General features: G+C 26.4%; 1 protein-coding gene across 1 annotated transcript; it reads right to left on the bottom strand.

Moving 5' to 3' along the window:
• Positions 1-565: 565 nt before the first annotated feature.
• Positions 566-6,910, bottom strand: Phum_PHUM437870 (Paxillin, putative; the record flags this gene model as incomplete). The annotated part of the gene is made up of 8 exons (XM_002429483.1): positions 566-711; positions 791-911; positions 3,051-3,281; positions 3,385-3,780; positions 5,504-5,714; positions 5,810-6,066; positions 6,579-6,775; positions 6,877-6,910. 8 exons carry the CDS (start codon positions 6,908-6,910, stop codon positions 566-568), a joined length of 1,593 nt encoding a protein of 530 aa, XP_002429528.1.
• Positions 6,911-16,390: the final 9,480 nt, after the last annotated feature.

Here is a 16,390-nt window from a genome sequence, read left to right as displayed (position 1 = left end):
TATATTACATATTAATGGAAAGAAAAGCATTTGTATTAAAGTGAGGTCAATAAATTGGAATGAATACGTATATAAACTCCTGGAACTCTTACTTTTTTCTACTTTTTTTTTTTTTTTTACAAATCTATAACTGTTATTGAGTTTAGTAAAATAATATTTAAAAATTTTATTTTTTTTTTTTTAGATTAGTCCCTCTTAAATTTACTTTATCGTTCTGGATTAAAAAAAAAAAAAAAAAAAAAAAACAAAAAAAATGTGAATTCGTTTGTGCGGTGAGTGACTGAGTGACGGTTGACGACGAGAATGTCAAACGATATAAAATTCAAATAAATTTTTTTAAGAGTACCTGAATTTCATTATTATTATTATTATTATTTCATCGTATCGTTCGGTATTTCGTTAATAAAAAAAAAAAAATTTCGAATTGCGTTTTCGTACGGGGGGGGGGGGTATGTATGCAGCAAAATACCCGAGCCCAAATGTTGTTCGTACACGTCCATTTTTTATTTTCGTACATATTTCGGCGAAATAAAATTAATTATTTAGTATCGACGAAAAGCTCGAATCAACCGAAAAGTTTATCGAAACATCCGTGACAGTAAGGTTTATCGTTTTGTTCTTTGAACGTTCCCTTGTTCAATTGTTTCAAACAAAATGCACACACGAAATGCTCCGGATGAAATTTTCTAAACATGGCGGTTATGCATCGACCTGACGAAAAATTAAAAAAAAAACGTATATCAAACGATCACGTGTGTCGATCACGTGACAATCAAATTATTTCATTTACCTGTTATGGGTTTGTGACATCCCGCGCACAACGAACCTCTTTTCGCATGGTAATGAGTTTCGCAATAGGGTAAACCTTCGTGATCGAAAAATGAACCTCCTTGAAAAGGTTGCCTGCAATCCTGTAATTGGAAAATAAATTTTTAATAAAATTTAAGCGATGCCATTTTCCTTCTTTCCTTCTTTCTCTTTCTCTCTCTCTCTCTCTCTCTTTTGGTCAAAAACATACAAAAAACAAACATGTCGTCGTCGTCGCATTAAAAGTTGTTGTTGTTGTTGTTGTTCTTCCTTCTCCTCCTCCTCATCATCATCATCATCATCATCATTATCATCATCATCATCATCATCATCATTATCATCATCATCATCATCATCATCATTATCATCATCATCATCATCATCATGACGGCAACGATATCTTCATTAAACATTTCTTTTTTTTCTCTTTGGATTATGGCCAAATCCGTTGCTGAATATCACTGAATTTATTTTTAAGTTTTATTATATACGAATGTATAAATATATATATATATATATATATATATATATATATATATATATATATATTTGTGCGTGTGTGCGTGTGCGTGTGCTTGTTTTCATAACGCTGACGTTTAACTCTCAACCCAATTTTTTTTCTGTGTCGATTCGATTGTGGCGAAAAATGGAGGGGGATCCGTGTTAATATACACACAAATTAAAAATTGTGGAAAAATTTTTCTGGCAAAACAAACTTTTAGAATTTTCATTTTAAGAAGGAATAATAATGATGATAATTTCCCATTAGTTTGATGAATGATGCACGAAACAACCGACAATCGTTTGTACAAATTTTTTTTTTTTTTTGTACGTGAAAAGTTTCGAACCCGAGTCCTCCGTTACGCACTCGTAGAAAAATGAAAGAAAAAAAAATTTATAAATTATTAATTATTATTATTATTTTTTCGACTCTTGAAAATAATTTCAAATCGTTTCGTGTTGCCAAAAAAAAAGAGAGAGAGAGAAACGTATTAAAAACGATTTAAAATGATTAAATTGTACTCAAAATAAATAAATAAATAAATAATATTAAAATAGAAATTGCGAATCGACTTATGTATATATATATATGTTTTCGTTCTAAAAATAGAAAAGCAATAAACGAAAATGTTTAAAAACTTTTCACATTTTCTATGAGAGAGAGAGAGAGAGAGAGAAATAATAATAATAATAATAATAATAATAATAATGCATTTCGTAAAAACATCCTCCTCGGATTGCGGTCGTTTCCCCCTCCCTCTCCCCCTCCCCCAATTTTAAAACAATTTTCTTTTTTCTTTTCTACGTGTTAACCTAAAATTCAATCTTTAATTGTATGCAATAATAATAATAATGATTGATCGGCAAAAAAAAAGGTTGAATTGTAATTTGCGAGAACGTATTTTTTAATTATGACACCACCACCACCACCACCCACCATTACTCCCTCCCCTCCCCACCCCCCGTTTAGCGCTCTAAATATCGATCAAGAGCCAAATGATCATCATTATTTTAAAATTTTCTTTTTTGTTTTTTTGTTTTTTTTCCTGCTTTTTTTTTAATTTTTTAATTTTTTTATTTTTACATAGCTTTTATTTATTTATTTATTTAATTTTCAAACTATATACAACAATAAATAATTATGTATAAGGTTTTTTTCGCCATTTTTAAAAGCTCACCGGAATAATAATTATGTGCGGCGTCGTCGGTTTGTGCGGGAAAAGCTGCTACCATGTTTTTCGAGGGGAAAAATTCATTACATAACGATCACAGAAAGACCTTAAAATCAACGGGAGGTAGTGGGGGGAAAGTGGTAGTATCATTATCATCATCATAACTTTTATACATGTCTTTTTTTTTGAGAGAGAGAGAGTGAGAGATGTTTGTGTGTACACGGCGCATTTGGTGTCGTCGAAAACTTTTTTTTTTTTTTTTTGGGGGGGGTAGGGAGGGCAGGGTGGGGGAAAAAGTGGAGGGCTTTGAACATATTTTTTTTATTCATCAGCATCATCTTCGTCGACTCCCACGCAATGGGGACAAACTGGTTTTCCTTCCATTGCATAAAAAGATTTTCCCGTAACGGGTTTCTGGCAGTCCTGTATAAAATTCGGTTAGAGAAAATTTTTTTTTTCTTTTTTTTAAATAAATTTCATGACACACGTAAAATATGAATGAAGACCACAAAAAAAAAAAAAAAAAAAATTTAATTTAATGATAATAATAATTTGTATTTTGTAACTCACCCTGCAAACAAAACAATCCGTGTGCCATTGACTGTTGAGTGCAGAAATATAATTTTCCATTATGGGTCGATTACAACCCCCGCATTTGGGAGCAAACATGTCGAAATAATCTTCCCGACAATAAGGTTTACCCTCTCTTTCGTGAAAACCTTCTTCCCCGAATTGTTTACCACATTGGGCGCAAAAGAAATGTTCCGTGTGCCACGTTTTTTCCAATGCCGTAACGCATTTCTAAAAAAAAAAAAAAAAACAAAAAATTCCATTATTATTATTATTTCCGCTTACCACACCATCACCTCATCATCGTTCCGGAAGACAAAACAACAACACGTACATCCAATATGGGTCCGTTGCAATAAGCACATCTCGGTGAGAACAAATTGTGATAATCGGATTCGCAGTAGGGAACGCCATCCCTTTCGAAAAAATTCCTCGTTCCCAATTCTTGATTGCAATGAGTGCACGTGAAATGTTCCGGATGCCATGTTTTTCCCAGAGCCGTTATCACTTGTCCGACGATGGGTTTGTCGCAAGCGTTGCAACAACCTTTTTGTGCCGTGTTAATCCCTTGCCTAGACATGTCAGCTTGGAGATTGCCAAGCATGGAATCCAATTGATTTTGCTTGAACTGACTTTGAGTCAGGGATTTCGTCGTGGTTTTCGTCGCTTTGTTGGGTTTCGCGTATGGCGAATCAGTCACTGTTTGATGTTGATGACTCCCTTCGTTGATCTATATATATACATTTAAACAAAAAAAGAAAAAATTAAAAAAAAAATTTTTTTAAATTAAAAAAAACAAAAAAAAATTATTGTTAAATTCTAACTCATACTGATATATTTTTTTTAATAATAATAATAATAAAATTTTTTCGTAGAAATAAATAAATTAATTAAATCCCGCGGCGAAATACTTAATTATCGAAGAAGTCTTTCAAAAGACTGGCAAAGTGTTACGGGAGACATAAAAATGCGATCAGAAAAAATTTCCTTTCCCCCCTCCCACACTCCGCTTCCCGAAAACTTCCTCCCCTTCTTTGGCTTACCGCACCCCCACCTTTCATCTTTTTTTTTTTTTTTTAAAAAAAATGAAACTCCGCCTCAAAATCGTTTTGTTTTGATTCCAAGTGTAAATAGTTTAAAAAAATCTCATCGACTTCAATTATTTGTAGATTTAAAGAAACGTATCGTTAAACGAAATAAAATAAAATAAAATAAAATAAATAAATAAATAAAAAAAATTGGAAACATATTGAAAAGTTTACTGTCGTGTACGCCCACGCATCCGCCTCCCCCGCTCCCCGCCCCCGTGCCCCAATTTTCCGAAAGTTTATCATCGTGGCAAATAAGTACATTATGTGAAAATGTCGTTAATCGAGTGGAAAATTTGTACTGTTGCTGAACCATGCGTTAACGACAGAGCGTACCTGAATGTAAACGTACCTGAATAAGGTACACATAAATTATATATATTTTTATTTTGAAATCATTTTTATACAAGTTTTAATAAGTTTGACCCAATGTCGCTTTTTTATCGAACCGATAATTTTAAACAGTTGAATATAAACATTTTCCCCCCTCCCCCCCATCCAAATAATAATATTAATTACAGAGAAAAACATTAATGATAATAATAATAATAATTATTACGTAAACAAGGAAACTTTTTTTTTTTTTTTTTTTTTTTTTTTCATTTTTCTACGAACTTAATTCAAACTCCTCCAGAAAATCTATTTCTGAATCGTCGTTGGCATCATTGTGGGCCAAAAAAAAAAAAAAAAAAAAAAAAGAAAAAAGAAAAAAGAAAATTCGTTGTTTTTAATCTCATATGAAAATTAAATCAAATTATAAGCTCAACATGAAACCTCATATTTTTTTTTAAAACGTCGAAATTCAATTTTATTGTTTTTGAAAAAAAAAAAAAAAACGTTACAAAAAAATATTGGAAAATAAATAATAATAATAATAATAATATATATAAATATTTTGTTTTGGGCGTTTCTATCTACTACTAAGGTGTAACACAGTAACACGGTGAAAGAATATTTGTAAAAACAATGAATCGGAAAAATTTTCAAGTCTTAATTTAAAATAAGATGGAAAAAAAACGGTGCCAATATTTAGCACGGGGGGGGGGGTCAAAAAGGGAATAAAATAGGGAGATGCAAAAACTTAGAGAAATCAGTACCAGGAAGCACCAAAATTTTCCGGAAAAACAAATTTGCTTCCAATAAAAAAAAAAAAAAAAAAAATTTTCTCGGTGTTAAAAATAGATTTTCTTTTTTCTTTTTCCAATCAATAAAAATTTTTTAATTACAAAATTTTTTTTTTTTTGCATTTAAAATCGAATATGAGGGAATAGTTTCGAAAAGCTCAACCGTTTGAGAAAATTTTTTCAATTTAATTCTAATGTTTTCGAAGACAAGAAAAAAAAAAATGGAAAAGTATTAACTTACCTTAAAATCCGAAAGTGAAGCCATCAAATCATCCAATTCTTTGGTTGCTGAAGAAGCACTCGTACCGATCGGCAATGGACCCGTAGAACTCACAACTGATATGGGAGACGTGTGTCCACCACCACCACCATTTCTAGATATGGGTATTCTCGATTCCGTTTGATTTTCGGTAACCGTATACGTTTTTCGAACGTACACATCTCGTAAGTCTCTGAAACCCAAAAAAAAAAAAAAATTATTTTCATTAAGTGACGCGTATGGGGTTGATATACATGGAGGGAGGGGTGGGTACTTTTTCCTACTTACCCGGTTGTTCCATTCGACAGCGGACTACTTAATTCATCCAGCAAACTATCAACGGTCGGTCGGACGGGGTTGGTAGTTTTAACAGGAGATGAAGAACCGTTGACCTTTTTCTTTTCCAAACTACCCGTATTCGCATACTTAGCATTGCTTAAATCTTGGAGTAAGGTATCCAATTCGGATAAATTATTATTAAACGAAGAATTGGATTTGGGTGACACGGGAGATTTCGGAGACCCTAATCCAACGTTTTGCTGTTGCTGGTAAGAAACCTAAAAAAAATTAAAATCCATTATTATTATTATTGTTTTTTTACTTTTTCTTCTGCTGACAATCATTTATAATTCATTTTGAACCGTTAAATTTGACATTTAAATGAAGCAATGAACAAATATATACAAAAAAAAAAAAAAGAAAAAATTTTAATAAATTTTTGCACATTGGCTGCCATCTTTGCGTTTTGTTTTGAACTCGAAATCGTAACATTTAACATTTCTTCTTTCTATTTTTTTTTTTTAAAAAAAAAATTTATAAACTTCCTACGTTAAAAAATAAAAAAAAAAAATAAAAATGGCCTCGAAATGTTTTATTTGGCAAGATCAACAATATTTTTAATTATTATTATTATTTTTTTTTTTTGGGAGGGGGCCGATTGGTAAAAACAAAAAACCTCGAATTTTTTGATAATTTATAAATTTTCTTTTTTTTTTTTAATATTTCAATAAAATTAATTTTTAGCACATTTTTAAAAAAATAATTAAAAAAAACTCACGTGTGTGGGGGGCGAGTGCGTTTTTTGCACCGACGTCGTTTTCTCCGTATATATTTGATTGACCATCGTTCCAACATCATTGCCGATGTCTTTTCTAGGACCATTTAAGGATCCGTAACCAGATGTGGAGGAGCCAATGTCTCTTATGGGTGTACAACTCGGAGATATGGTATTTTGTAAATCGGCCAATAAGGCATCTAAATAAAACCGAAAAAAAAATCGTTAACCGTATGGTTGCCTTCTTCACCGTGAAAACGTTTTAAAAAAAAAAAAAATCTAAAATAATTTTCACCTATACCACCGAAAATGGTTTCGAACTCTTGCTCGTTCATTTTCATACTACTTACAATGAAAAAAATTTTATTTAAAAAAAAAAAAACGAATGATGGAAACGTTTACACATTTCAAACAACGATGTGCAAACAATATATTACAACTGATTATTTTAAAATGGTTTGAGGTTAAATGGGAATACCTTGAAATAAGCAAATATCATAAGCATAACAAAGAAACAAAAACAAAAACATTTTATTCGTATTTTTAATAATAATATTTTTTTTTTTTGAAAACATTGAAATATTGATTTTAAATTAATATTATTTTAATTTTCAATACGACCATTTTAATATTTATATATATTATTAAAAAAAAAAGCCAATGACTCTTTTTTTTTTTTTTTTTTTTTTTTTGAAATTCATCTGAACCTTTGCCAGAAAAAAAAAAAAAGACAATCGAAAGAAGCAAAAAAAAAAAAAAAAAATCTAATTTTAAATTTTCCAAACGGTATTAAATGAATTCAAACATCCAGACAAAGTTTTAAGCAAGAGGATTTCGATCTACCATTAATTAAAATAATTTTCTTTTTTTTTTTTTTAGTAGCAAGTAGAATTTTTTTTAAAAAAGGATTCAAGTGCAATGAAGGACTTTTACATTTATCCCAAAATTCTTAAACGTTAAAAAAAAATTTAAATGAGTTCAAGTGGATTTTGAATCGATACAAAAACATTTTCAAAATAATTAATTTAATTGATAATCAATCGATATATTTTAAAACGATTGATTATTCTAAAAATAAATAGTAAAAAAAAAAAAAGTTTTATAATTTATTAAAAATCTATTAAAATTAATTAATATTGCAAATTTAAAAATTGTAAATGACCTTTTTAACAAGAGTCAATTACTCTCCCCCCCCCCAAAAAAAAAAAAAAAAAATTTTTTATTTTTCCAATTATTTGGATTTAAAAAAAAAAACTTAAATTAACAATGACTCATTCAACAATTCTTTCTATATTAACAAAGCTTAAATAAAATAATTTTTTTTTTTTTTTAAATATAATATTTCATAGTACAAATTCAGTCACGATATATTCATTTTCGATAAAAACAAAAACGAAAACAATAACAAACAAAAAAACTGTCCAACGATGACGTCAAACGTGAATAATTTTTATAGTTATTGGCACAAACTTTAAAAAAAAAAAAAACTAATTTTATAATTATTTATTAAAAAGAAAAAATAGAAAAGAGAAAAAAACATTAAAAAAAAAAAAAAATGGCGTCGTTCGATTTTATTTTGTTGTATATATTTTACCCAAACGTGATGTCAAAGTAAAATAAAAATTTTGACAACAACTTTGCCAAAATTTAATTCATTCATTCATTCATTCATTCAGTCATTCACGGTCTCTATTCGTTTGTTGTCTTGTCAAAACAAACAAAAATTATTGTACAATAAAACATTAGCTGAATTCTATAAATATACTTTTGCAATGGGATTACAAAAGAAACGACAGGCAATGTGGCCCCCCTCCCCCCATTATTGCTGACTTCATCGTAAAAAACCACGCTGGTGTAGTCCGCCTTTCATCCCATACATATATATATATATTTTTTTTTAATTACTTTTAAATGAAATTAATTAAATTAATTGGTAATTGTAAAAAATTTTTTTTATGGCAATCAAGTAAAGAACAGAAGGAAACGCGACAGGCTCTCTCATGATTTTCAAATTTTATGGGGGGTCTAAGACCTGATGAGTTGGCCTACCTCAATATTAACCAAGTTCAACGTACATTCATTAAACTTACATATATATATATATTAAAATTCTTTTGAAAACAAAAGAAAAATGTCCACGTCACACCACTCGAAGTTAAATGAGAGATTAATTATTATTATTATTACTTACTAATATGGGTATCAGCATCTTTGATTGTTATTCTTTCCTCGGAAACAATGGTCGTAAGTTCAGGTGTGGGAGAATGTATTCTCGTACCTTTATCTTTAACAGTGGCCGTCCACCAAACTGTCATTATTATTAATTTCTAATTTAATTTACTCTACCTCAAGAGATAAAAATAAAATAAAAAATTTGTTTTGTTTCCCCCAAACTGGTTTTCGACACACGCAAAAAAAAAAAAAAAAGAAAAAAAATGGTTTTCCAATAAAATTTTGCAATTTTGAAAATTATACGAAAATGATTTAAAAATGGTAGTAATTTTTACAAAGAATAAAAAAAAATAATAATAATGAAAATAAATGACACATTCAATGTAAGTAAAAGCAAACAACTAGAATTGGGATCATGAAGTCGAAGCCAAGCTTCTGCTTCAAACATTTTCCACTTCTTAAATTTTTTTTTTTTGGCCACTGCCCTATATTATATATATATTACAATCAGTAGCGGATTAATAGACTGTGAACTTTTCCCGTTTTCCCTTTTTCTCCTCCCATACCATCGTATTTAAAGTTATAGAAAGAAAAAATAGTAGAGGAGGAGGAATCAAATATTTATTTTTTGTAACCTTGTCACATTAAGGTTGACCGAGTAGTTTTTTTTTTTTAAGGACGATTTACCAAAAGGTCGCGAGAAAAAACGAATTGGCAATACTCGTTGTTAATTCACGTATAAACCACGTGTGATGATGACGTCATCGCCTAAAAGTTTTATTAGTTAGATTTTTTTTTATGGAAAATTATTAAACTTATCAATTTATTAATTATAAATTAAAATTTTTTGCCACGTGGCTTTCAACCGTAAAATCGAAAGAGGGGGAAAGAGGGGAGAGAGAGGGGGGAAATAATAACAAATTGATAATTTTCATGACATTAATAACCCATGACATACATTTTGATTCCTTTTTATTATTTGTCATGACGACAAATTTTCTTTTAATATTTAAAGAGAAAAAAAATATTACTCATGCTTTGCGAAATAAAAAAGACTAATAATTTATTATACTAAATTAATAGTTAATGAAAAGAATTAAAATTTTTTTTTTTATTAATTAATTTTAATTGAAACCGTAATTAGAGTTCATAAGATTACGAGGCAATTTTTAAATAAGACTAATAAATTATTATTATCATTATTATTATTTCTGCCCTAAAATTACGCTCGACTCGTAAAATTTCTTTCATTTAAATAAATAAATGAGTAAATTTAAAAGAAGAAAAAAGAAAAAGAAAATTTATTTTTAAAATATCTCGTTTTCCGTCAAATAAACAAGGCTTTTAGGTACACTTAACATAATCCCATCTCCTTATCCAACGCCCACAATTGATTATTATTATTATTATTATTTCTTTAAAACATGGGTGCAGGTGCTCGCAAGGTATTCGCCATTTAAGGACGACTAAAAAAAAAAAAAAAAAAAAAAAATACGCAATACGAATCGCATGAACCACCTAACTATAAGATACATTCTGCGTTTTCAAATGAAATTTTGCTTTGTTTTAAATAGAACCTTTAAGGTACTCGTACTCGAACCTTATCCAATTTTTTTTTTTTTTTTTTTGTCTTATGTAAAAGAAATGAATTGAAATAAATGACTTTTGTACAAGTCCTCAATGAAAAAACACTAATCGACTTGTCGATTTATCCGTCACCTATTTAACTTACGTATTTCCCCCCCTCCCCTCCCCCTTTCCTCAAACGACAAATGATTATTTAAAAGACACATATATGGTATCAAATTTTTTCTATTGAAAAAAAAAATTAATTTATACCCATATAAAAAAAAACATTCAAGGTTTTTATTACGGAACACATGCACACGCACACACATCCTTCAAATTAATTACTTAAATAATAATAATAATAATAATAATAATAATAATAATAAAACATTTTTTTCTATTAGTAGAGGTACCAATTAGAAACTCACCTTTTTTCATTCTATCAACTCGGCTAATCATTCTAACCGATTCGAAATCCATACTTTTTTTTTTACGAAAAGGCAAAAAAACCCGATTTTGTACAACTTGATCGACTATTTACACGACCGAGAGAAAAAAAAATAGAAAATCGACGATATTATTAAAAGATTTATTTATTTATTTATTTTCTTTGTAAGAGATCACAGCGTAGAAAATTCAAATTAAATTTGTTTACTCGATTTTTGTTTTTTTTTAAAAATTAATCAAGGCCGAAACTACTACGTCATCAATTGTAAATTTTTAAATTCACCTGTTGAAAGTTTTTTTTTTCCTCTATTTTTCCTTAAAAATCACAAAAAAAAAATTTTTAATTTAAAAAATTAAAAAATAAAAAAAATTAATTTACGACTCGTCGAACAAAACAACTTAATAATAATAATAATAATAATAACGCGAAAACAACACACAAACGTAAATAAGCAACAAAAAAAAAAATAAATAAATAAAACCTTACAAAACGATTTAAATCGTTAAACTGTTAACAAAAATCTCAAGCAATATTTGGGGGGATAAGAAAATACTACTCATGGGTGTTTCCAGATAACAAGTAGGTAGCAGTAGAAAATTCGTAGGAAGTTTTTTTTTTTATTAAAACGGAAATGATTCGCCTATTTTAAAAAAGAAAAACAAAAACAACAACAACAACAACAAAAAAAAAAATTCTTTTTAAAATAAGTCATTCGATTTGTTAACCACGATGAATTAATAATAATAATATTATCATTATTATTATTATTATTTTATTTTTTATTTAACAAGTAAGGCAAGACCCAACCTGCACTCATTTTTTCTAATTTTTTTTTTTTTTGGCTGTTTTCGTGCCCCCTTTAAATTTTTACACAGGAAATTTAATAAATTAATAATACTGTTGTATTTAAATTTAACCAAATGAATAAATTTAAATGCATAAAAAATAATAATAATGATAATAATAATAATACAGTTTTCTTTCATTTAAAGTGAAATTTTTCTCAATCCCGAAATGTAATTTGAAAGAGAAAGAACGGCATAAGAAAAATATAAGTAAAAAAAAAATTCCCACCCCCCCACGTTTTAAACATTTTTCCAACGAAGCTATTTTTTGCATAATGATTTTCCTATTTAACAAAGAGTAAGATCAGCCTGTAAAAAAGGTCACAAGTTCAATAATAATAATAATATTTTTTTTTAAAAAACGATTTAACGTATAATAAGCGAGCGTACATGACGAGAGAGAAAAAAAAAGCAAAAAGCTTTAGCTTTAATCGTTCATTTTTAATTGTCAATTGCAAAATTCACATTTTTAAATGTCGAAACATAACCGCTCAAGTAAATAGATTACCTGTACTGTGTACCTGATTAAAAAGCTACCAATAAATACGAAGCACCCCCATTTAAACCAAAAGCGAAAGAGGTCATAATTACTTACAACCGGGTGGAGATCCATTTTTTCTCGTACATCTATAAGGTTGATAAGTTCCTGGAAGGATTTTCCCATACATTGTTCGATCCATGATATCAAATAATAATAATAATAATATTTTATATCTTATATAAATATTAAATATTAAAAAAAAAAAAAAAAAAAACAAAAAACACACGCGAGAGAGATTTTCTTTCCTTTTCAAGTTTTTTTTTTTCTACAATGCCATTTTGCTAAACTGTAACGGTAAACATTTTAATCTTATCTGTATGTGAACACTCCACTAATAAAAAAGAGATAGTCTACACAACAACCTGGCTGCTAATACATAAGAGAAAGGGAAAAACAACAACAAACAACAAACAATAACAATAACAAAAAAAAAAAAAATCACTATTAAAATTATTTACTTTACTGAAAAATGTTATGATAAATACAACAAAAAATTATTATTATTATTATTATTTTATGTGTGAATTCAAAAATGAAAAAAAAAAAAATAAATAAATAAATATTAAATAAACTTTGACCGAACACGTGATTATTTATAAAAAAAACTACAAATGTTTGTGCGTGTGTGTGTACGTGTACGTGCGTGTGTGTGTCGTGTACGTGCGTGTGTGTGTGTATGAACTTGTATACAGTAAATTATACACTACCGAATACTATAAAAAAAATATTTAATATTAACACATACATGAATTTTTTTTCCTTTTTTTTTTTTTTTTTTTTTTTTTTAAAACAAAGGAGTCACGATTCGGCAAAGGCAAAACAAATTCATCTTAACCAATGGAAAGTATAGAATAATATAATCATCTTCATCTTCTTCTTTAATAATAATAATAATAATAATAATGACTACTACTACTATTAGTAGAATTTAAATCAATTTCCTCTGTCAGTTTGTGTGTGTGTAAATTACATTTAATTAACAAATTGTTGTTTCTTTTTATACTTTTTTTTTTTTTTTTTTTTAAACACATTTACACTGTCATTTTAGTGATATAAATATATATATATATATATATATATATATATATATATATATATATATATATATATATATTAAAAATATTAAAAATAAAAAGTCGAATTTAAATTTTTTAAAAAAAAAAAAAAAAAAAAAAAATGGCAAACCCTAAATAATCCCTAGGTAAGTAATTTTTTTAAAAATAAAACTAAGCTTTTAAAATTATTTAAAAAAAAAAAAAAATAATAATAATAATAATAATAATATATAATTTTTATGTTTACGTACACGTGAAATTAATAAAAATAAATTTAGTCGAAAAGAAAGAAAAACAATTTTTTACACGTGCAATTTAAAAAAAAAAAAAAAATGAGTATCGGTCATTTCGTAATTTACAAAATCAAGTTTTTTATTTATTTATTTATTTATTTCTATTACGTTTTCATTTTTTTGTTGGCAGGCGGCAAATTTCAAATAATAACATTAATTTATATATTTTTAATATTTATTTTCGAACAATGCCAAATTGAAACCGCAAAAAAAATGTTAAAAAAAAAAATATTGACTTCCACTTGAATTATTATTTAACTTATATATACCTTAAAAAAAAAACAAAAAAACTTGTTTGATTTACACGTGTGTATCATCATCAACGGTGAAAATAACTAATTATTATTATTATGAGAAATTCTTTTTTTTATAATTACATATTTGGAACGCAGAAATCGATATAATTTCAAATTTTTGTATTCCCCCCCCCACCCCCGGTAAATTATTCTCCTGCAAAGCAACATGAAAATAATGATATTTAATAATTTTTCACGGTTGTTTACACGTGTGTTGTTGTTATTTACAAATATATTTTTATTTTAACACGAGAAATTATTTAAAAATCCCCTTCAATGTTTTTATTTAACGATAAAAAAATTATTTATTTTTGAGTTAAGGAGGAATGGAAGCCAAAATATTTATAGATTATTAAATTTTTTTAAAAAAAAATATTTCTTTCACGATTTCACTAAAAAAAAAATATTATTTAATTAATTTAATAATAATTTTTCATATTTTAAATGTCGATTACTAAAGTTTTTTTTTTTTTTTTTTTTTTTTTTTTAGTAAAAACTCGTTTGAACGACTGATGTTTTAATATAAATATACTAGAATTTAAAATAATTTCCAATTTAATATACGGTGATAATGACCGAATATTATTTTAGTATTAAAAAAAAAACAAGAAAGAATTTCAAAACTATCAAGTTCAATAAACTATTAGTAATTAGTTTCTATCGTACAAAAAAAAAATTATAAGAAACGATTTTTTAAACACAAAAAAAAAAAAAAAAAAAATTGTTCCCCATAAAAATAAATCCTTAAATTTTTTTTATGTATAGTTGAACTTCACATTTAAAAAATCAATCAATCAATCAATCAATCAATCAACTCCACAATTTAAAATTACTAATTATTTTACACATAATTATTATTTTACTTTGAAAATTTAAAAAAAAAAATTACAATTTTATATAAAAACAAACAATTTAAACATGTCAACATTATCGTCGTCCAACAACAACACACAACTTGAAATAACTTCAAATAAAACGTAACTTCTAAATTTACTGGTTCAATGCCAAGGTAAAATTATAATTAAAATAATAATAAATAATATTCATCACGATAATATCCTATAATATTTTTATTTATTTATATAATTAGTACCGTTCGGTATTAATAAAATAAAAACTAAAACTAAAAGTTAAAATATTTATAACCGAACCCTAAATGCGATTAATGAAATTATGTAAGAAATAAATAAATAAATAAATAGGAGGGAGACAAAATTAGATTTTAGTATTGGCGCTAACATATAACTTGAATCAAACAAAAGTTTAAAAATATTTTTTATTTACTTTTAAATTAATTATTAAAATAAATCGAATAGAATTATTAAACAGTGACGTGATTATTAATAAATAAAAAAAAAAATATTTAAATTAGTTTTTTTTTGGGGTAAAGTATTATTGAAACTTTTACGATAAAATTTTTTTTATAATTTAGTCGAGCTATTAAATAATTATATAAATTTTGAATGTTATAATATATAAAAATTATATTGTTAACCTTGGAAATATTGAGAAAATGTTTTACCATTAAAAAAAGTAAAATAATATTAAATTAAATATTATCAAAATTAAAATTTAATATCGAAATTAAACTTGTTTTACAGGTACAGGTACCAAATTATTTTTTTTCCAGAAAAGTATTCGATTGTGAATCAAATGTAAAATATCAGGTATATATATCTAGGTATGTCGATATTAAGTAAATTTATGTATGCATAAAAATATAAATATATATATATATAGTGAAAATTTAATAATGAATAAAACAATGTAATTAATACTTGGGGTAATTATTTGAAAATTATTAATTATGTTGAAAAAAATTTGAAAAAATAAATAATTAGCTTTTGCTTCTGAAAAATACATTAAGAAATATACTGCATCAATAATGATTAATAATAATAATAATATGATTATAAATAAATAAAAATGATGTGATAAATTTACTCGCTCGTGTAAATGTATATTAATAGAATTTTAAAAATAAAATCAAACATAATATATATATATATCAAGGGAAATGTCGCTTAAAAATAAAAGTAATAATAGTAATAATAGTAAATATTTACTATTTAATAGATAAATGTTATCAATTTTAGGAAATAATAATGAAATACTAAGAATTGATTTGGTATGATTGATTTTTAGAGGAAAAATTTTTTCTTAAGCATAAATCTAACATTTACGAAATGCAATAGTTATTTTCCATTCGTGCTATTCATAACAATAGCATAATTATTTCCTAAATACAAGCAGAAATTAAATTACACTTAATTTAAAAAGGTTTAACAGTTATAACAATCGTAAAAACCATGCTTCAAAGGACTTTGTAAAATATAAATTGTTACATAAAAACTAAATTTAATAAAAAGTATAGGTAGCAATAATAACCTTTTTTAGAAAATTTTTTAATGGTTTACAATAAAATTCAGGGCAATGTTATAAGTAGTGAAAATAATTTGAATATTTTTCATTAGAAAATACCTTAAAACCTTTTCCTTTTTTTGATTTGACAATAATATTGTTTAATATTTGTGTGGTAAAGTTTAAATAAGAGAGATATAATTAATAAAAGTATGAAAATTATTTTAGAATTATG

Source organism: Pediculus humanus, genomic scaffold (genome assembly GCF_000006295.1).
Source record: "Pediculus humanus corporis 1103172108208 genomic scaffold, whole genome shotgun sequence".
Taxonomy (NCBI): Eukaryota; Metazoa; Arthropoda; class Insecta; order Psocodea; family Pediculidae; genus Pediculus; species Pediculus humanus.
Note: the sequence above shows the minus strand (reverse complement) of the source record. Positions and strands in the feature narration are given on the sequence as shown.